This window comes from Protopterus annectens, chromosome 6.part0 (assembly GCF_019279795.1).
Source record: "Protopterus annectens isolate FY-2018-M chromosome 6.part0, PAN1.0, whole genome shotgun sequence".
Lineage (NCBI taxonomy): Eukaryota > Metazoa > Chordata > Ceratodontiformes > Protopteridae > Protopterus > Protopterus annectens.
In genome coordinates, this window is record NC_056737.1 from 17,043,961 (window position 1) to 17,066,345 (window position 22,385).

Consider the following 22,385-nt stretch of genomic DNA (forward strand, 5'->3'; position numbering starts at 1 on the left):
AGCAACATTTTATGGATTCTTAGGAGGTTACTAGCCTAATGGCTCTAGGGCCTTAACAAGCCTAGCCATGGAAAAAAAACCTGTGTACCCTAACTAACCACAGTAAGAAGGTCATTGTTAGCAGAGTGATTCGATGATCAACACCAACTATCCCTGTCCATGAGGGACATAGGTTCCACCCCTGGGGTGAATTTACGATCACCCATCAAGTGTTGAAGTTGCACTTAAATAGGGTCATTGAGGAGCTCTGATTCACATGAAGTGGGAGCTTATTCCAGAGGAGTAGCAATCTCTGGGAGATACATCTGTCTCTCCAACATGTTTTGTTAATGTCACAGCTAGGTTGAGATCTCTGGAGTGAGTAACTCTTGTCCCATTTGATTTGCAGATATGCAGCATTTCCATTAAGGCAAAGTCTGAGACTGCTCTGTAGGCCAGGTACAGGTCGCTTCTCAGCAGCCTGTATGACGCAAAGTACAGTGACAGAGTTTTCAGTCGTTTCATGTAAGTCACATTTTGGAGGCCATGGATTCTCTTGGTTAGAAACCTTTGTCATCTCTCCAGTTGCTGCAGGTGTCTTGTGAGATACATACAGAAGGGAAGCATTGTATTCAATTAGTGGTCTGATAAAGGTTGAGTATGCGAAGTTATAACCTCCTTAGTCTTGGATGTGATGCCCTTTTTTATGAGATGCACAATATAGAAGGCTTTCCTTACCACTATGTACACATGGCTTATATCTACATGAGAAGAAAGAGACAGAATTTTACTTTTGATGTTTCTACAGTACTCAAGCTACAAGTCAAGGCTGGGTTTAACATAAAGTCATCAAGTGTTTCCTGTGTGATGTCATTTCCTGTGATAACTAACTGTAGAAGTATTCCCAGATATTGTTGTCAGTAGTTCTATGCCACAGGGACTATTCAGCCGATTTGCCATTAGCTACAATAACCATGCTATCTGTCATTGACTCTACACAGATACTGTAAATAAGTACTCTATTCTCATTTTTACCATAACTATTGATAAAAAACCCACCCACGTGTGCAAGTTCTAAAAATCTTAGCAGTATAATGAGCAACTACTTCAGGAACACAGATTGGCACACAGTTAAGTACATAGAAATAGAATATAGTAGGGCAAAGGAAATATATTATGTTACACCTCTGCAAACATCTGTAGCAGATTACTGAATAACAATTATACCATCAGTGTATAGATATTTACTCAATGTATATTCTACTCTAGTGTAATTGCAACATCTAGCAGCTCAAGGTAAACAACAGCATCTGCAATTAAATGAGACTGCATGATGTAAGCTTGTGACTGACTGCTGAATCATATACTCATATTATAAGGCCAGGCTGCTGAATCATATACTCATATTATAAGGCCAGGCTGCTGAATCATATACTCATATTATAAGGCCAGTACTACAAAGTGCCAACGTTAGAGGGCAGGCCTTGCTTATAGAGATCAAAACTGTGGACCTCATTTCAATGTCAGCAAGTTAAAATATTAATTTATTTGGCTAGGAAGAGAAGGAGTAAACTAAATATTTCGCTCTTTAAGTGATGATTTGACTTATTTAAGTCTCATCAAAAATTTGATGAGTAAGAACCCCTCTATGAAAAGAACGTTATAGAATGCAAAACATTTCTCCCTTATAAACTAGCAATGGAAAGTACACACTATGTCCTTTATCTGTTGTTCAGTTTACAAATACAGTTACCCTTCATTCTGTAAATCCCCCAGGTTAATTTATTAACCCAGCATCAGATAAAGACTACAAATATAATTCATATTTTCCAAATTCCAAGAGTGAAAAAAGGTTTCATGTTAAAGACTCTTGGACTGGGTGGTAAGCTGATTCATGAAAATAAGGTGAAACATATAAATGTTCATTATAAAATCAAATTATGCCACACCGAATGTGAGTTAAATGCATATAAAGGAAATATTTTTTCAGTTGGAAGGATGTGCCAGTGTTGCCTTCTATCTCTGTGCCGCCAGCATTTCCTGTGCCCCTTCATAGCAATCTGGCTAATATGACATGTCTGAAAAGAAAGATACTACCCTATAACTGAATTTATCATATGGTGTGGGAGTTCCATGACCACTGGTGGGACTCACGTAGTGACAGTTAGCCGAATTAAAATTAGCCATATAACACAATGGATTATGTTGCAGTAAAACTGTAGTCTGAGGGTAAACAACAGTAATAAAATATAACTTACATGAAAGTTCTATAAAAAACAAAGTCTTGAATCATAGTAAAAAGAAGCAGACCTAAGAAAACAAAAGTAAGCTCTGCATATGACTTTTACCTATGTAACTTCCCCATCCGAAGAGTGGAGCACCAGCCCAGAACAGTGCAAATATCCATACTCCAGTCAGGACCATTGAAATGCTCTGTCTGTTAACTCTGTGAGCTGTGAGGAAATGCATGTGAAAAGAAAAAGAAATAGAAGATCTAAATAGAACTCTATAGATGTCATACAAATCTGACAGTTTCAGTGCATGTAGTACATAAATTGATTGAGCCAGATAAAAAAGAAATAAAGTTTGTTTCCCAGTCTGCTTTTTATTTAGCACAGAACAACTCAAAGAAGCTGACTCATTACCTGTATTTCCTTTACTGCAGTAAATTTCTACATACAGCCTTTTTAAGCGGTTCTTCTACAACATGCCTAATGACTCATATTGCAGGGAAAATGCATCCCATTCCAAAACCAGGAGATAGCTTTAGATCAGGAAAACCAATAGTCAGTGTAGCATAAATGTATGATGTTTGTACAAAGTGCTGCACTTTGTGAAGACTTGCCTTAAGTAGCTTTATCAAAACAGTGTAGAATGGCTGTGAATAATTACAGTAACACTAATGAATGTGTCATTTACTGGTCTTGTAATGAAATAAAAATGGAATATTTATAACTCTCTTTGTACTTCTGATTTATGATGCCACAATTACACTCAAAAAAATTATATTTAGGCCAGAAAAAGAGTCCCAAACACAAATTGGGTCTATAGCATATGAGCAAATCGCACAAATTGCGAACGATTATAATATCGAACGTACTGGACCTCGAACTTCCTATTGTGAGGGGGTGTGCGCCTCCCCCCACACCCCCCAGCTAAATATATATTCAGACTCCAAGATCGCACTACAGTGAGGAAAGAGCAAATATCCCATTCTTCACTGTACCGCAATCTCAGAAAAAGCACTTCGAGGTCTGGTACGTTTGATATTATGAGCGTTCGCAATTTGTGCGATTCACTCATATGATATAGACCCGCACAAGTCACCCACTCAGTTACAAAAGGAAAAAAGAAAACTAGATGTCATGTCTAAATAGCAACATTCATTTTTTTTTATTCTGCATATGAGTTAATACAAAACATTTGCAGTGGAATTCAAAATTAGATTTGACTAACGCTTACTACATGTCCCAATATACAAGAGTTTTCTCATTTTACTAAAATAATCAACTATAATAATCAACTATAGGTTTCAACCATCTCAGGAAAAGAGCATTCTCACTACAGTTACTTCTTTTAAAAAGAAATATTTTGTACTCGCACTACTTGAAAAAAAATGACTGTTTAAATGATATCCTACTACCCCAAGACATTACCATATTATGGAAGCAGTTTAGCTTAGTCCAAGTGTTAATAATACACCTTCTCATTAAAAATGTTGGTATGTTTAGTTTGCTGATTTAGACTTATGTATTGCTGAAATACTGCTAGCTGTTTCTTACCATTGACCACAGCTAAGTAGGAAAGAAACCTGCAGCAATTATATCTGAGTTTCTAAAACGATTGTTTGTCTTTTTGTTTTTTCCCTGTTAGGGGTCACCACAGCGGAACTCCGGTCCGCTAATGATTGGCAGTAGATTTTTATGGTGCCGAGTTGCCAGCCCGATGCCCAACCTTCAGCGAAGGCACGCCCATGTCTTTCGAATGCCACTCTTCTGTGGGGAGGACATGCAGACTCCACACAGAAGGCACTCCAGCCAAGAATCGAACAGGAAAACCTCTAGCTGTGAGGCAACAATGCTACCGCTGCACCACTGTGGCTGAGTTTCTAAAACTATTAAGTCAGCATAAATAATATTGAGATTGATAAACTTAAAAATGTTTACAGGAAAGTTAAATTTATCTCTAATGTTTGACTATACTAGTTTACAGGAGGGGACTTGTAGAATTTCAAGCACTTTCAATCCCCCTTTACATTCAGCACTTGTTTTATTTGAAACAAGTTGGGTTTAAGAAATTTGTTTGAAAAACTGAAGTACTGTAATGTAGGTAATTTAGCTGGTCAAGAGTGTATGTTATTGGATTTTTTAAGAAAGCAGAAATTACGAATCATGAAGCCTGATAAAGGAGGAGGGTTGGTTGTTATGGATGAGTTTGATTATAAAAATAGGATGGTCAACTTATTGCATGATGAAGCTTATGTTAAGGTCTCCAAAAATTAAGTAAATGGGGCTTATAGGAGAATTTATGGTGAGATTAATGATATGTTTATAGAACGATGCATTTTCATTGGACATGTTTATTTATTTTAACATGACTGCACCTATAATGCCTACCATTTTTGGAGTGACAAAAATACATAAGGACATCTATAATCCCCCTATGCACCCAATAATATATGGGAGAAGTTCTATAACATCTGCATGTGCCAAAGTTTTGGACATGAACTTAAGAAATATGTTAGTCTTGAGCAGCATATTTGTAAAGACTCCTGGAGTTTTTTGTGGGCTATTAATGAGCTTATCTATGATCCAGAATGTAATTTGGCTACCATAGATGTGAAAGATCTTTATACAGTTATACCACAGGAAGAAGGTACACAATGGGTCCTGGATTTTTTGATTGAGAAAGGGGTGTCTCAAGAAGAGATTAATCTTTATGAGGAGCTTTTTGGGATAGTACTTAACAACAACTTTTTTCATTTTGAAGGGGAGCTCTATTTACAAAAGAGTGGAGTAGCAATGGGGTCCCCATGTGGGGCAGTGTTCGCCAATCTGGTTATGACCTCTTGGGAACACAGATTTATTTTCAACAGCACCTTTTGGAGTAGTATCAAATTATAGTTGCATTACCTGGATGATAACTTTATGGAATATATCAATGGTACAACAAGTTTTTAAAAATGTTCTAATGATTTTATTATTGAAGAAATCTCTTACTTGGATGTTAGATTAGAAAAGGATAGGATTAATAGGAGATATATTGCCAGGATTTTTAGAAAAAGCACTTATTCAAATAGTTTTTTGCACTACTCTAGTTCCCATCCTATCCACCAAAAGAGATCAGCGGTAAAGGGACAGCTCATCAGAGCAGCTAGAATGACCACTTTGGACAATCATTTCTCACAAGAAAGTGATCTTTTAACAGCTATGTTCGAGAAGAGAGGGTACCTGACTCAGCTACTTACTGAATTAAATAAAAAGGTAGCTCTTAAAAGAACAACAGGACATTTTGCCCCATTTTAGAGTCCACTAAAGATTTAGGCATTAATACCATTGAATATGGGCACAAGACAAGACGAGCGTACACTGCAAAGTCCAACAAGGTTTAATAGCTGAGTAAAACAGGCTTACAGCAATCAGTAGTCCGGTGCACACTCCGGTAACTGCCAAGCAATAAAAAGTTAAAAACGATATGGCTGCACAGAATCCAAGTCACAAAGTGTAAAGCACTTTTTGTTAGGAAACACTTCTCCTAACTTCTTCAGACAATAGTGCTCAGAAAGAAAAAACGAGTTTAAGTACTATCCTAATGACTCATACTTGTTAATACAATGAAGCCAATTAAGCACAGTCACATAATTTAAAGGTTTTGTTTGTGTCTTTCGGCTTTTCCCGGTTAGGGGTCACCACAGTGGAAACTCCGATCCGCTAATGATTGGCAGTAGATTTTTACATACTGGCTTGCCGGGCCTAATGCACAACCTTCAATGAAGGAATGCCCATTCACGCATGTTGCCACACAGAAGACGCTCTAACCGAGAATCGAACGGGCAACGTCTAACTGTAAAATACTGAAGTCAAACAGTTTGTTTTTTGTTAAGTCATTAAGTAAAATGAGTGCATTAGTTTTATAAAAAAACAAAGTTCTGTTGTCTTATAACAGAACATGTAGTAAATTAAATAGTATTAATTAAAATCGTAGTTAGTTCATTTTACTTATAACTAATGTTCAGGGACCTGTGGAAGTAGTAATCTTTTCATAAAAAACTGTGTTGTGCAATGTTTCTTTTAACTTATTAAAGGTGGGTGTAACTTAGCAATTGTAACCTCCCTAGGGCTAATGAGCATCTATTATTTAAGCATCCAACAAAAATAGTGTGTGTGCAGCTACTATCTCTTAAGGCTCTTTAGTTTTAGCACACATAGAATCGAAGTCATTTCATTCAAGCCCGGTGGAAAGCATGCATTGACTCTAAGCTGCCATAAAAGTTCCAATTTCTCCAACATAAGTGTAGACGCCTCTCCTCTACTATTCATCTCAATTGAGTCGATGGCCTTAAATTTGAAACTGTGATTAGGGTTTTCACTTGGCAGTTACCGGAGTGTACACCGGACTACTGGTTGCTGTAAGCTTGTTTTACTCAGCTATTAAACCTTGTTGGACTTTGCAGTGTACGCTCATCTTGTCTTGTGCCTATTAGTTTTTGGACATTTTTAGTAACCATTGAATATGAGGGTAATGACATGGACCAGACTAATTCTGGCACTTTTCCATTAAATACAGTTTAATTTATCACCCATTTTAATGATGATCATAGGGAGAAATGAAGGATTTTATGTACGAATTGGCCTATCCTGATGGAAGAAAGCCACCTTAGGGACAAACTTGGACCCCTTCCTAGGATAATTTTTAGAAGGAGAGTTAATTTCTAGTCTGTATTAGAGAATTTAGGTAGTTCATCATTGGATAAAAAAATCCCAAATGGTTAGTTGTGGTAGATGTTCCTGGTGTTCAAAAATTAGTACTGGTAATAAATTTCAGGTTGATGGAAGGGAGTACAAGACTACTCACAAATTTGACTGTAATTCTAAGGGGGTAATACATATGGCTTGTTGCCAGTATTGTCCATGTTTCTACATGGGAAAAACTAACTGTAGATTTAAGGACAGAATTTATGAGCATGAATATGCAATCAGGAAAGAAAAGGAGACTAATGCCCTGGCAAAGCATGTTAACGAATTTCCAGGGCATAGTTTTAAATATATGGCCATTGACATAATAATATTGGGGTCAAAATGTGTTCCTGTTAACCTCCTTTTGGAGAAAAAAGAACGCATTTGGCAGCTTACACTGAATGCTTTTAAATGGCCAGGCGTGACCAATTATAGCTCTATTTCCTGTCTGTTGAAATTGAAAGCCCTTAATACATGAACAGCTTGTTTGTATCCTACAGCTATAGTTAAACTTATTTTTAAGGTATTTTTTATATTAAGTAGACACTGGCTATAATATAATATATACTGACATTTATGTTCAAAAAGTGGGTCTTGATCAAATTAGTAGGAAGTTTTTTAACATGAGGGATGGATCAATTAATGCGGAATTGGTAGATGCTGATTGGTGGGTTTCTTATATAAAAGCATTGTGATTTTAGGACTGTTTTACCTGAAGAAGTTCATTGACTGGACTTGTGGATGAAAGCGCTACTAAAGTCCTTTGGTGTGACAAAGCAGTTTTGGCTTGGTTTCCCTGTGAGATTGTTCTACGGTCTTTCTGTGTTTTGCATACCTAACAAAGGTGTAGCTGCTTACAATTGGACCAATACCCTTTGGTCCAAATATATTGCTCAGCAAAAAGAACAAAGCAGTGCTTAGATTAAAAAAAAAATCACTACAAAAAAACACATTCACATGGTAGGAAAATTCGGGAATTTACACAGATTCCTGTGGTGCAGGCACAAGTGTATCTAGGGTGGGACGGAGGGGGCAAGGTGTTAGGAAGCACAGTTGGTAGATGTCAATTGGGTGATATTTCTGTACCAGCATACAGAAATGCGCCAATACTGCACTTGAAGTCGAGGCTGAAATGCTTCACCACTTTGTGTGTTGCATTCACTTGTATTAAGTTGCATGTTACACATGTAGTAAGGATTTTGCTACAGTTTTCAAAGGTCCTAAAGTCCAAGATGAGCTTCTTTTTTTTTTTTTTACCCAGATCGGAATTACACAGGGCACCAGAATACTTAATTACGGTTCTGGGGACAGGCAAATCAGCAATCACATCTACATTTCCCATCAGTAACGCTGCTGAGCTCCCACTAATGGGAACTTATACAGCACTATATCCTCTCATTACTACAACCTGATAATGAACCTAGATGCACCATCATGTCCAGTAATAGGCCCAGTGTTATGAACTGGTGTATGGCATGACAGTGAAGCATAGTACAGTAGGGAGCAGCTTCAGAGGAAGATATGATCCATCATGTCCTACTATTATTGAAAGCTCCAAAAATACACTGGAAGCAGAACATACATAAAGAAGATAAGTTTATGTTTATTCAATAATCTGTAAGCTAAAATATTAGCCCCATCTGGCTATGCAGTTTTAGAATAAAGCAAACATTGCCTTCCAATTCCACACAGCCCTTTGAGGGGCTGTCTTGTAATCAAAAGGAAAGTTTAAGGCTGTAAACCTCTCCCAATCCCACATTTCAGCTGTAAAAACAGGTACTTCCACAGGTATAATCCAGGGTTTACACTTCACAGATTAGTCCAGAATAGATCCACTCTCACTCCAAGCTTCCAAGTTTTCTTGTCAGATGAACCTTCATGTGACAAAATAGCTTACAGTCCTCCACTTACTCCCTAAATGACAAGTAGGCCCTTGTGATCTAGATAATTACTGTAAGAATATTCCCACACTCTGTACTGCAGCATACACTCTGGGTACACATTTTAAAGGTACATGCACATTTTTATAACTATACATAACCAACATGTTACAACTATCCTGTCCAAGCACAGAACTATAACAATGGGTTGTAGGTCAATGGCAACCCATCAGTATGGTCAGATTTTCTTCATGTTTCACTGTTGCAGTCATCACCTGTGGGTTATCCCTGCTGTGGTAGCCCTTGGCCAGCCCGAATACCAGAGTCAATGTTTTTTTGCGTCGGCTGCAGTCGCCTGTAGTCTGATGTCAGGTCATCAGTGCTATAAAGCAAGGCAGCTGACGTCATTACATCAGTCTTTCTTGCCGTGGATCCCGTAGCAGAAGCATTTCGCACAAGTGCCGGTCGGTCACTACCAGAAGTTGAATTTCAGCTGAAAACGCTTAAAGCTAAGTACCCCGTTGGGAATCCTTTTTTCTTGCACTAACCGATGTCCAAAAAAAGTTAACAATTGTCTTGCCTGTTGAAAGCAGATCTCACACCAAGATTTTCATTCTTACTTTACTACATCACTTGTTTAGACCCAGACCACGACGTCCCCCATTGCCGGGTCTGTGCCCTCTTTAATGTAAGAACCATTCACCGTAGAGCCCTTTTTTTAGACAGTTATTTTCATGTTCCATCTTCACATTTCGATATGGTGTCCATCAGCCAATAATCTGTGGACATTCTGAAAAAATGTAGAGATAAAGATAGAGACAGACCACACAAGGCTAAGCCTTCCAATGACGGTACCGCTAAGCAGGTCATCAGTTCTCCAGAATTCAATGAGGCGCTTTTGCAGCCCCTGATGCCAGATTTGATATCTATGCAGATCTCTACTGAGACCCTTTTAGAGTATGGTATGCTGCAGAAATCTTCTTCATCTTCCGAGCCTTTGGCTGTATCTGCCTCGGTTGGGTCCGGAGCCATGAAGCAGGCAACGGCTTTCGAGGAGGCCTTTCACACTACCAAATCTAGACAAAAAATTGACATCTTCTCATCCATCTACCATTTCTCTCAGACTGATGGATTCTTTCTGGCCTAGAAGCCAGTCCACTCCTAGGAAATCTGTGTCTAGCCACCATCTTGCAACTGCTCCTCCACCACAAGCACAAATGCTTAAAATGGCGGAGGATCTCATCTCCCTTATCTGGGGAAGTCAGGCCACAACTTATAAAAGGAAAAGGCACCCTTCTCCAGAAATTATGACAGAACAGGATTCTGAGGAATCTGACTATTCAGTTTTTGAAAAAGAACAGCATCCCTTAACTGCTTATGAGGATTCAGATGCAGAGGAATCCATCCCTTCTGCCTCCCCTCCAGAGGACCTTTCCTTTGGGGAAACCTTTCACTCCTTCAGGGAACATTTCCAATGGGAATTTCAGGACTTCCCACAATCTAAGAAAAGACTTAGAGAGCTTCTGGACCTGCCCTAGCACAGACCCCTGGCCACCCCCCCCTATTTTAGAAGTGGAGAATTATGTTTTCCATGAATCCGGCTTAGCCCCTGACGCCCTCCCTCCTGCTCCCAGTAAACTTGACAGGTATTACAGAGTACCAGATTCTCACAAATACCTGTACAGAAATCCTGCTGTAGACCCAGAGGTCATTACACAGGGACCTAAAGGAGCTAAGACTAGTTTTGTCAAGAATCCTCTTCCTTCTGACAAGGACTCCAGAGCTCTGGACAGATGGGGTAAAAAAGTATGCACCTCTGCAACCTTAGCTATCAGAGCACTCAGATGTCAGTTCCATATGTTAAAATATCAACAATACACTTTGGAACTATTAAAACAGAAGATTGCTACCTTTCCTGACTGTGCTAATTCAAAGGTTAGCAGATTTACTCCACTCTGCTTGTCAAGTGGACAAACACTCATTACCACTGTGGATATGATGCCCTAGAAGCTTCTAGCAGGGCAGCAGTGACAGGATCTGTTATTAGGAGACATGCATGGCTGAAGGAACAACCTCTCCCTGATTATGTCAAGTCTAAACTTATTGATGCAACCCTAGATAAGGAGCATTTGTTTGGGGAAAAAGCAAAAGAGGTGCTTAAAAAGATGGAAGACAAAGTAAAATCTACGCAAACAATAAAAGATTTCTTTCAGGTTCAACTTCCCTTGTTCAATGGGAACTTTCCCTCTAAGCACTGGGCCTTCCCTTCACCTAGCAGACAGGGTCAAGGTAAGCCCCGCAGGGACAGACCATCCAGGCCCCTATCCCAGGGCCAGCAGAGAAGCAAAGAATGGACCACTTCCATCTCTAAGGCAGGGAGTTCTAAGCCAGACTTCTATGGCAAACACTCACAATGACTCCCCCTCCCCCCACTGCCCTCCCTTCACTCATCAAAAACTAGGAGGAAGGCTCTCCCTGTTCAAAGACAATTGGCTTTCTGTAACAAAGGACCAATGGGTCTTAACGATCATTTTTCAGGGATACAAATTCTCTTTCAGCAAACTCTCAATTCCAAGAAAGTACCCAGACTTACCTCCAAATCTGTGGGCAGAGTCACTGAAACAAGTCCAAACTTTCATATCCCAGGGGGCAGGAGAACCTTTTCCTACAAATCAAACAGGCAAAGATTTTTATTCCAGACTATTTCTTGTTCCCAGAAAAGAGGGCACTTGGCACCCCATCCTGGATCTATTCATTCTGAACACCTCCCTGGTGGTCCCCAGATTCAAAATGCTAACTTTGCAGCAGCTGCTCCTATGCTAACAAAAAATGCCTGGCTAGTGACCCTAGACCTAAAAGATGCCTACCACCACATCCCCATCAGGGAATTGTGCAGGAAATTCCTGCGCTTCAGAGCAGGGTCACAACACTTTCAGTTCTCTCTGCTGCCCTTGGGCTTATCTACTGCACCCAGAGTATTCATCAAATGCTTGGCCCTGGCCATAGCATTCTGCAAGCAGAGAAGTATACAGATTTACCATTACCTAAACGACTGCCTCATTCAGGCAGAGTGCAAAGAAAAGCTGCTCCAGGACCTTCTCTTTGTCAAATCACTCCTAACTTCCCTAGGGTTCACCATCAATGAGAAGAAATCAAAGCAAAGGCCCACCAGGAAGATCATTTTTTGGGAGCTGTGCTAGACACAGCATCCCAAATGGCCTTCCTATCCCCAGAAAAGCAGAGCTTCCTGCCTCTCTACTTTACCTAGGTGGCTTCCAGAAGTCACCTCACTGTGAGGAAGTTCCTGCAAGCCCTGTTATACATGGCATCTTGCATCCTTCTCATTCATCTGGTCAGGCTTCACATGAGAAAACTTCAGTGGTATCTAAAGAACCTTTGGTGTCAGCACTCTCAGTCCCTTAGAGACCTCTCTCCCTCTGATCCCATGTATAAGGGCCAAGTTTCTCTGGTGGGCAGAGGCCTGTGCCAGGAACAAGGGTCTTCTCTTCATCCTCCACCCTACCAGCCAGACCATCACTACCAATGCCTCAGACATTGTTTGGGGTGCTCACCTAGTAGGCAGGTGCACCTAAGGTCTTTGGGATGCCCAGCAACTTCATTTGCACATTAATCAGAAAGAAATGATGGCAGTACAAAAGGCTCTGACATCTTTTAAACTCCTTCTCAGGCCAGGGGTTCTTCTTATAAAAACAGAAAACACAACAGTAATGTGGTATATCAACAAACAGGGGGGGGGCTCAATCTTACCCCCTGTGCAGGTTAGCAATGAGCCTCTGGCTTACAGCCACCTCCATAGGTCTACACCTAATTGCCCAATACCTACCAGGGGTCAACAACACCCTGGCAGACAACCTAAGCAGAAACTTACTGTACCCCCATGAATGGCAGTTCCACAGGGAAATCTTTCTGCAAATCACTCAGAAGTGGGGGACTCTGGAAGTGAATCTCTTTGCCTTGCACCTCAACCACCGGCTGCAAAAGTTCTGTACCAGGGGGTATCACCTCCTAGTGTGGAAGATGGATGCCTTGACCTTCCCCTGGAACTCCCTCTTTGTGTACGCATTCCCTCCTCTGCCCCTTATTCCCAAGGTACTGATCAAAATAAGGGAGGAGAGACCAAAGGCCATCCTCATTGCTCCAGATTGGCCCAGACAGCATTGGTACCCCTTACTGTGCAGTCTGACCTTACAGTCCCCCCAAGCAGCTTCCCCTGATCTCAGACCTCTTGACCCAGGTGAGGGGAAAGATACTGTACCCAGACTTACAGACTCTCAATCTTTCAGAATGGCTTATACCCAAAAAGCTAACAAGGAGTCCCTGTTAAGCAAACAGGTCCTAGACATCATCACAGAGGCCAAAAGTCTCAGCACCAGAAAATCATACACAGGGAAATGGAAAAGATTCTGCTCTTGGAGCCAGTCCAAAGGGGCCAGTAACTCCCATCCTTCCATCCCTCTTACCTTGGATTACCTAGCTGAGTTGCTAAATAATGGCCTCTCTTTCTCCTTTATTAAAATCCAAGCCTCAACCATTTCTGCCCATTATGATTCAGACCCGCCCCTCTTCTCTCATCCTTTGACTAAGCAATTCCTCAGAGGGGCCTCTAATATCAGACCTCCCAAAAGGCCCCCCATGCCACCCTGGGACCTGAATTTTGTTTTAGAAAAACTAACTTTACCTCCTTTGAACCTGCTGCTTCTACAGAATTGAAATACCTGTCTTGGAAGACTGCCATCCTACTAGCTATCACCTCAGCCAGAAGGGTATCAGAACTTCAGGCCCTCATGGCTGTTGAGCCCTTCATCATTTCCATGCAGACAGGGTCTCCCTGAGGACTAACCCCTCCTTTATGCCCAAGGTGGTATCTGATGTGACCCTCAACCATGCCATACACCTACCCACCTTCTTTCCCAACCCTCAAAACAAGGGGGAAAGAATTCTACACTCAGTAGGTGTGTACAGACAACTCAGATACTGTCTGGACCATACTAAACCATTCAGAAAAACAGACCAACTACTTGTTAGCTTTGCCCCTGGGGCAGAGGGGAAGCCCATTTCCAAACAAACTATTTCCAAATGGATATGACACTGTATCCATTTCTACTACAGACTACATGGGAACCCCCCCCCCAAGTCTATCTGTACCCATTCCACTAGGGCAACCTCCACTTCCACAACCTTCCTCAGAGGAGTCCCCACCAGGGACATCTTGGAAGCTGCCACCTGGACCTCTGTCCATACCTTTACAAAGCATTACCACCTACCACTTTTTTCTAAGTCTAGGGCAGGATTTGCCTCTGCAGTTCTGCAGGGCCTGCTGACCCATGCCTAGGACTATAACCTATCCTTCCACCCCTCTCCTCAGCTTTGGGAATCCTGCCTCAGGTGATGACTGCAACAGTGAAACATGAAGAACATAGTACAGTTGTGTACACTTACCATAAATGTAGATGTTCGAGTGTATTCACTGTTGCAGTCCTGGTTTCCCTCCCTCCTTCCCCCATATAGCATCTTCCCCTAAGGGGACATAAGCTTCCCATGGTGGCTTTTAGCCACCAGGACCACTTTTCCTTATTTCCTTGTGCTTCTGATGGGTTAGGGCAAGAAAAACTGATGTAATGATGTTGGCTGCCTTGCTTTATAGCACTGATGACCTGATGTCAGACTACAGGCGACTGCAGCCGGCGCAAAAAAACATTGACTCTGGTATTCGGGCCAGCCGAGGGCTACCACAGCAGGGATAACCCACAACTGATGACTGCAACAGTGAATACACTTGAACATCTACATTTATGGTAAGTGTACACAACTGTACTTTCTGTGTGTCATTGTATATTGAAAGGTTTGGCGTGAGAGCAACCAGTGGCACAACTTGGTATATGATAGCAACCAATGTCGCAATTTGGCATTATTATCAGTTTGCCTATTAAATCATTGTAAAGGGTCACAAAGCATTACTGAACTGGAGTGCCTCTTATGATCTACAATGAAGCCTGACTGTCATATGGATTCTTACACAGTCTGCACTTTAGGTTAGTGAGATCTTTGGTCCTGTGAATGAATGACCACATCTCCAGTCCTACGAATGAATGACCACATCCTCAGTCCTCTGAATGAATGATCACATCCTCAGTCCTCTGAAGGAATGACCACATTAACCACATAGGCAGCAGCTCATCATGAGTGGGTCTTCAGTATTTTAGCCATCAGACACTGAAAAGTGTCTGGGGCCCCATGTAAGCTAATGATAACATTGCATAATGAAAGAGACAACCAACAGTCACAAAAGCCATTTTCTCTGTGGTAGCTGGGTGAAGTGGTGTCTGCCAGTATGCCATTGTAAAGTCTAGTAGACTCAAGTATCTAGCCTTCCCTACATTCTCTAGCAACTCAGAAATTCTGGAAATAGGTTAGCTATCAAACTTGGAAATGCTTTTCAGTCTCCCAAAGTCAATACACAATCTAACACTTCCATTTGGCTTAGGACTAGCCCTGTTCAGCTACTCCATTCACGCTGTAATTCTGTGATCATGCTTAGTCTGAATTTTTTTTTTTAACTTTGTCTCCTACTAGTTATTTCTGTTACTCAGGTACTCTATAGGATCATAGTCTAATCTTTACTCCAGGTGTTGCTTCTATCTTAGAAGATGTTAGTTTAGTTATCCCAGGTTCTTCAGATAAAACTCCTTTATTTCTTAACCAAAATCCTCTCGCTTCCTGCTTTGGTCTATTGACAGGAAGTCTTCTAGCCGTATTTCAGGTATAAACTTTTTGGTCTTTTCTATAAGAAGTTTATCTTTGACCTACCCTCCACACTAACATGGTGTGATACCACATTTTTAAAGGCTATCTTTGTTCTCTTCCCATCAATCCTTAGCAGTGTCATGCAGACCTTTTAAATGCCTGTTTTACAGAATGTCAGATGGGGTAAACACTGCTGAAGCCTTTGAAACCTCTCTGAGGGCAAACAATAAGTATAATATCTGGTCCCAGTTTTTGCCATCTGCATCAGGAACTTTACTCAGCATGGATTTCAGTGTTTTATTAAACATCTCAACTAATCCCTCATCCTGGAGATGGCAGACTGAGGACTTCAACTGCTTCACATTAAAATGACATAATAGATGTGCTATCTTTGGTGCAAAGGGAGTGTCTTAATCAGTCAATATCTCATTAGTAAGGCCCACACTGAAGAATAACAGTACCATTTCTGTGGTAAAAGCCCTTACATTAACTTTGTATAGGGGCACTGATTCAGAAAATTTAGTAATATAGTCCATTATTGCCAGTATCTATTGATAGCCATTGCTAGTTTTTACTAATTCCTGCACAATGTCAATAGTAATACATTCAAAGTATACTTCTAGCATAAGTATTGGAATCAAGGCACTTTTATATCCAAGATGAGGTGCAATCTTCTGACATACTGCAAACACAATTCTCTATGTATTTCATTATACCTGACCCATAATATCTGACTAATGCCCTTGCCTTAGCTTTGTCCAGCCCAAGTAACCTCCTAACTTGTGACCACAGACTAGTTACAAGTTCATAGGTTCATAGGCTGGTACTAGGCTATCGGCCCTAGGGCCTATACAAGCCTAGCCATAACAATTCCCTGGCTATTTCTTCCCACAATATTTACTTCCCTGGATCCCTGTCTAGCAGGTGATTGACGTGATCCCTGGGGTGAATTTCAATTGTCAAGGTTCCTTTTGAAGAGGGCCAAAGAGGCACTCTGCTTGACATGTATAGCTCTTAAGCTTAAGTAAACAGAGCTAAAAATAACAACAGAACAAGAGGCACCTTTCATTGTGGAGCTTGTAATATGTGCAAACATGTTAAAACAGGGTATACCTTTGAAATAAATGGGAAAATACATCAGATAAAATATAAATTTGATTGTAATTCTAAAAGCATCGTTTACTTAGCTGTCTGTATCAACTGTCCTGCATTTTATGTACGAAAAACAGATCGTAAACTAAAGGAGAGAATTTACGAACATATGTATGCGATTTCAAAGAACAAAGGTGACAATGCTTTAGCAAAACACATTAATATTAAAACAGGTCATTCTTTTCAATTCCTAGTAATGGACTAAGTAATCTGTGATATTAGAGGGGGGCCGACTTCCCTAGTTTTGGAATGCCGTGAACTAGAATGGCAATTGTTACTTAATGCATTCTCTTATCCAAGGCTAAATGATAATTGTAATATAGCCTGTTTACTTAAGCTTAAGAGCTATTTGAGGCAGTAGTATCAGTTCCAAATATTATAGGTATGGGGCTGCATTAGTTTTACAATACATTTTCTTGTTAACTTTCATCTAGTGTATTAGCTTTGTAAGACATATTTATATTACACTCTGCTTAAATTTATTCTTAAATATTTATGTCAATTATAGGCTTAATGAAATTCTGTAACTGGTTACAGAGGTAACCTGGAGCCAGAGATTTATTTATTTATTGTATGGTTATTCAGTGCTCGTGTCATGCCAATAAATTACTGTGTGGTGCTTTAAAATTTTTAGCTAAATTTTAGCTAGGTTTATTTTAAAGAAGATGATTGGTTACAAAATTATGCCACTTAGAGGCGGATGTTTTAAATACAACTGCATTTGTATAATGGTTCCTATTTCTGATGAAGTTGCTCATGTGGAGTGGCGAAAACGTTGCTTGTTTTAAATAAACTGCTTATACGTTAAGTACCAGCGTGTTTTGGATACCTGCTAGTGGCTTCAGCAACTCTTACAGCTTTTTGTTTGAGTTAGGAAATCTTTCTATGTGGCACACCTCAACACTAAGGGCTTTTCATCCAGAAAAAAGGAGGTCATTGTCCCACTGTTCTCCTTCCTCATTAGACCCATTATGGAATACAATGCCCCATTTGGTATGTACCTCACAAGACATCTGCAACAGCTGGAAAGGCCACAGAAACACCTCACTAAAAGAATCACAGGCCTAAAGCAGATGCCCTATACTAACTGTCAAAAAAAACTTCAGCTATACTCTGTGGCATATCGTCTACTCAGAGGCAATTTCTGCTTAACATACAAGGCCATGTTAAACCCTGAGCTGTTGGACATGCTCCACTTAAAGAAATCCTAATCCCTCAGAGCCACACGCTCCAGGCATCTAAACCTTGTCATCACAATGAACAAAACATGCTGGAGGGATAGGTTCCTGACCCAGAGATTCCCCATACTCTGGAATAGACTGCCCATACATGTCAAGCAGAGTGCCTCCTTGGCCCTCTTCAAGAGGAACCTTGATGATTGGATGGAAAATAGGATGGGAGACTGGGGATCACGTCAGTTACCCTGCTAGACAGGGGTCCAGGGAATTAAATATTGTGGGAAGAAATATCCGGGGAATTGTTTGGCTAGGCTTGTATAGGCCCTAGGACTGACAGCCTAGTACCAACCTATAAGCCTATGAACCTATGAACCTAAACATCTTCTAAACATTTCCTGGCATTACCACAATCCAAATCTGTTTTCTGGTAATGACAGGTAGCCTGCTAAGTATAATGTGTAGAATGCATTAATGCAGCTGTACATTACATTTATGAGGATTGTCCCCTTGCCATCAAACACAATTGAGTTGAAATAAAACTGCATTCAGTAATTTCATTACCTGTGAGTTTTATCAACTACAGAGCAGTGGTGATAGCAGGAATATAAAACAGTCAAAATGAGGAAGTTTTCCCTTAGCCCCATTGTTGTCCAGTCTCAAAGCTTGTGTGTGTGTGTGTGTGTGTGTGTGTGTGTGTGTGTGTGTGTATATATATATATATATATATATATATATATATATATATATATATATACATATATATATAAAATGACTGGTCATTTGTATTCAAAAACAAGCACACTGATTGGACAGAACAATCAGCATGCCCATTGCAAATCGAGCATAGATATATATATATATATATATATATATATATATATATATATATATATATATATATATATATATATATATATATATATATATATATATATACACACACACACACACACACACACACACACACACACACACACACACACACACACACACACACATACTGGGGATTATAGGGTGCACTCTTCTGCTTTCTTGTTACAATACCCAATCATGCCATTCTTGTTAAGCTGGAAATGATGAAACAGCAATTGATGGAAGTTCTACCAACTTGCCCTATACTCATCTATGAATATCCTGGAGTGTTTGTTTTAAGTGATATGGAACAAATGAAAATTAAGTTATGACCAAACTATCTATGATGATATATGCAGTACTGAAACATGATTTAACAAACATCTCTTTTCGTAGTAAGCAATAGGAGCATTTAGTATATTAACAATTCAACACAGAGTACAAGCCTAAGGCCATGATGTTCATCTCTGATACTTTGGCACAAAAACTAAAACACGGCATCTAAAAAACATTGTAGACACTAAGCTCAACATCCTGTGCATAGGAAAGGATTGATTTGAATAGTTCATCCTATGGGGCCACTGCAGCATTATTAGGAGAATCCCAGGTGGTGGTGATTGTTGAATGGGGCAATCAAATTATTCTCCTGCATTTTCTTCAAGGAAGATCCCTTCAATGTACAAAGTTCCATTAATAAAATCAGGGAATGGACAGGTGGAAACAGCTTGATGGTGAATTTGGAAAAGTGTCTTTCTTAAATCTGAAATGATGAAGGTGGAATGGGAAGTGACACAAACCAAATAAATAAAGTTTCGGAATATAAGGCTTTCAACATAGTTGTAGCCAATGGATTTAGCTTTGTAACTCTTCTGAAGGCAAATCTTCCACAAGGCTAGTAAGAAAATGACTGGTTTATTAGAAGATATGCATTATAAAGGTTCCTTAAATATGATTTTCCTTGATACTGCTTTAGTAAGACGTCATAAAAGTCATAGTTTTATTAGATAAACACTCAGTGGATAGAACCTATCTAGGAGATTAATGACAGAACGTGGTACATCTTCTGGGCTCAAAGTTATGAAGTTATAGTGCGGTATATCGTGATATGCTACATCATGTCATATTATATATTATGTCATGTCATGCTGTGCTCTCTTATGCTACATTACCATACAGTATATTGCCCTTATCTGCCTTTGAAACCAGATGAAATGAATGTCAGTAGTTATTTGAAACATTATATCATCTACTTAACATACACTTTCTTTTTTACCTTTCCCAGTCCTCTTAAGATTTGTCTTTTATTGATTTTGGCCATGCTAACCCTTCAAGGAATCTGTTATTCTAATCTTTGACCCATTTTGCAAAATAATGCATCCTCATTTCCCTCCTGAACTACCAACATTTAACTTCAAATCATGTTGCCTTATCAGCATAAATCTCTACTACTGAGAGTCTATGCATTCACTTAAGGAACTTAGTATTTTCTGTCATATCCCCTTGTCTCTTTTCATCAAAGGTGTACATGTTAAGCTCTTCTCATCTCTTTTATACAGTACACCTGTGCCTTTTTTACCCTCCTCTGAATGGCTTGTCATAAATCAGGGTACCAATCATTATGACTCCATAGAGCTGTCCAAGGTACTTTCTTGTTTGCTGATGATGTCTCTTCATATACATCTCAGCATTCTGTCACTGTTCTTTACTGCTGTGTCACCTTGTTTGCTTATTTTTTACATTATCTCAAGACAATGGGATTTTAATTCAAAGAACCAACAGTGAAATAGTAAGTCACAGTGCTTGGATGCCATTAAATATAAGGAGCATTCAGCTCCCACATCTTCCAGTCTCACTCTCCCATTGGAAGATGTAGCAAAATACCTGTACATAATAAACCAACCCCAGACAATAACCATAAACAAAATTGGTCAAGTTCATGGAGTTTTTTTCTTCTTTGCTGGGGGAGGGGGTACGTGTTCCCCATTCCTGCTGCCTGGCTTCTCACAACAATTCTCCCCATTCATTCCATAACAGGGTAAGCACTAGTCACACAACAATCATCTTTCATGCAGCAATTGCAGAACTTCAGTTGTCTGCACTAGCCATCCCTAGTGCAAATGACATTAGTATCTGATGGGTCTTAATAAGGGCATGTAACAACTCAGTGTCTCTGTGTGACCACTGGTTCCCAATGGAAATTCTAGGAAAGAATCTGCACCCTGGAAATGTGTGTATCACCTTCCCCTGTCAGCCAGACAAACAAGTGCTGGTGTATCGTCTCCATTCTCTCAGCAGACTTCCACTGTCTCTGCTGTTGCCTGAGCCTAGCATGTCTGAGTTATTATACTTAGGGCTTTATCACTCACTCACTAGGGAAATGTTATGTTTATACCTATATCAATGAAGCTTTAGCTTTGAATTACTGCTTATCTTGCCCCCTGCAAATATCCTGCACTATTATGCAAACACAGCATATCAATGTCCATTTGCTGTGACATTATGTAGTCCTGGTTATTTTACGCTTTGTGCAGATTCATTGTATATATGCTTGATTCTTATATATTACAATCATCCATTTTGTCACTGCAGCTTTAGGAAAATGTTATTTATTTATTTATTTATTTCAGTTTGGTAGCCAAGTGTGTGGGCTTATCAGACTGACCCAAAATGTTTTCATTAATCCTTTAATTTTGTTTTTCCCATTCATGCCTACCTTCAATAAGGTTCACTCTACCTCCAGCTGCTAACTCTGTGATAGCTATCTTACACAGACGCTGTTGTAATCATTTAGCAATACAGTCCTCCCAATAGAAGAACTAATGAATGCATTCAGTGCCCTTCCCAGTGATGTTGAGTCCAGACCAGAAACAGTGGTTCTCTACTTAACCTTATATAGGGAGTTAGCATCTCACATTTGCTGTTTGCATCTAACAGTTCAAGATTATGCCTTCAGTATCTTCAGCTGTACCTACATGCCTCAAACAGCAAGACATTCTTTAGGTTCTATTTTTTTACTATCAGAAACAATCTTAAAATATTGGAATGAACAAAAATGTTTTGTGCTTAATGGACCCACAGACATTATTAATCTATTCATTCATTCTCCAATACCCATTAGCTTGTGCTGAGGGTCGGAGGTCATAGAGTCTATCCCTACAAACAGTTGCATACAAGGTCATAGAGGCTATCCTTGCAAACAGCTGCATACATATAGGTCATCTACAGGACTGCAGATGTATTTGTGATGTGTGAGGCCACCACAGCTCATATTTTGGACTTTCATGGAAAAAAATAGCAAGTACATTTCTGTTTTTTTCAGTCACTTTGTAGACTTATTGCATGACTGAAGTCAGTTTTTTTCTCCATAGAGAATCATTAGAAGCTTCCTCGTATGGAAAGCTAAAGTTAAAGTGTGCCATTGGTTAAGCTATGAACCAGGAAATAAAAAAAATGAGAAGTGCATCTAGTGAATTCTTCTGTCTGCTAGACATGATTTTAGAAATGCATTCAGCACTACAACACCTCTATTAACAGCAACTGATATTGTCTATGCCAATATCAATGATGAACACATTTCTGTAGGGATTTTTGTTGATGAGACTAAACTATTTGAAACTGTAGCC

The 22,385-nt window shown here is 39.8% G+C and overlaps 1 protein-coding gene across 1 annotated transcript in view; it reads right to left on the reverse strand.

The window, feature by feature from the left end:
* Positions 1–22,385, reverse strand: part of LOC122804042 (opsin-5-like) — a 138,583-nt gene that overhangs the window by 62,578 nt on the left and 53,620 nt on the right. The window contains exon 3 of the mRNA XM_044073718.1: positions 2,328–2,432. Coding sequence (XP_043929653.1) covers positions 2,328–2,432 — 105 coding nt within the window. The remainder of the gene's footprint in view (positions 1–2,327; positions 2,433–22,385) is intronic.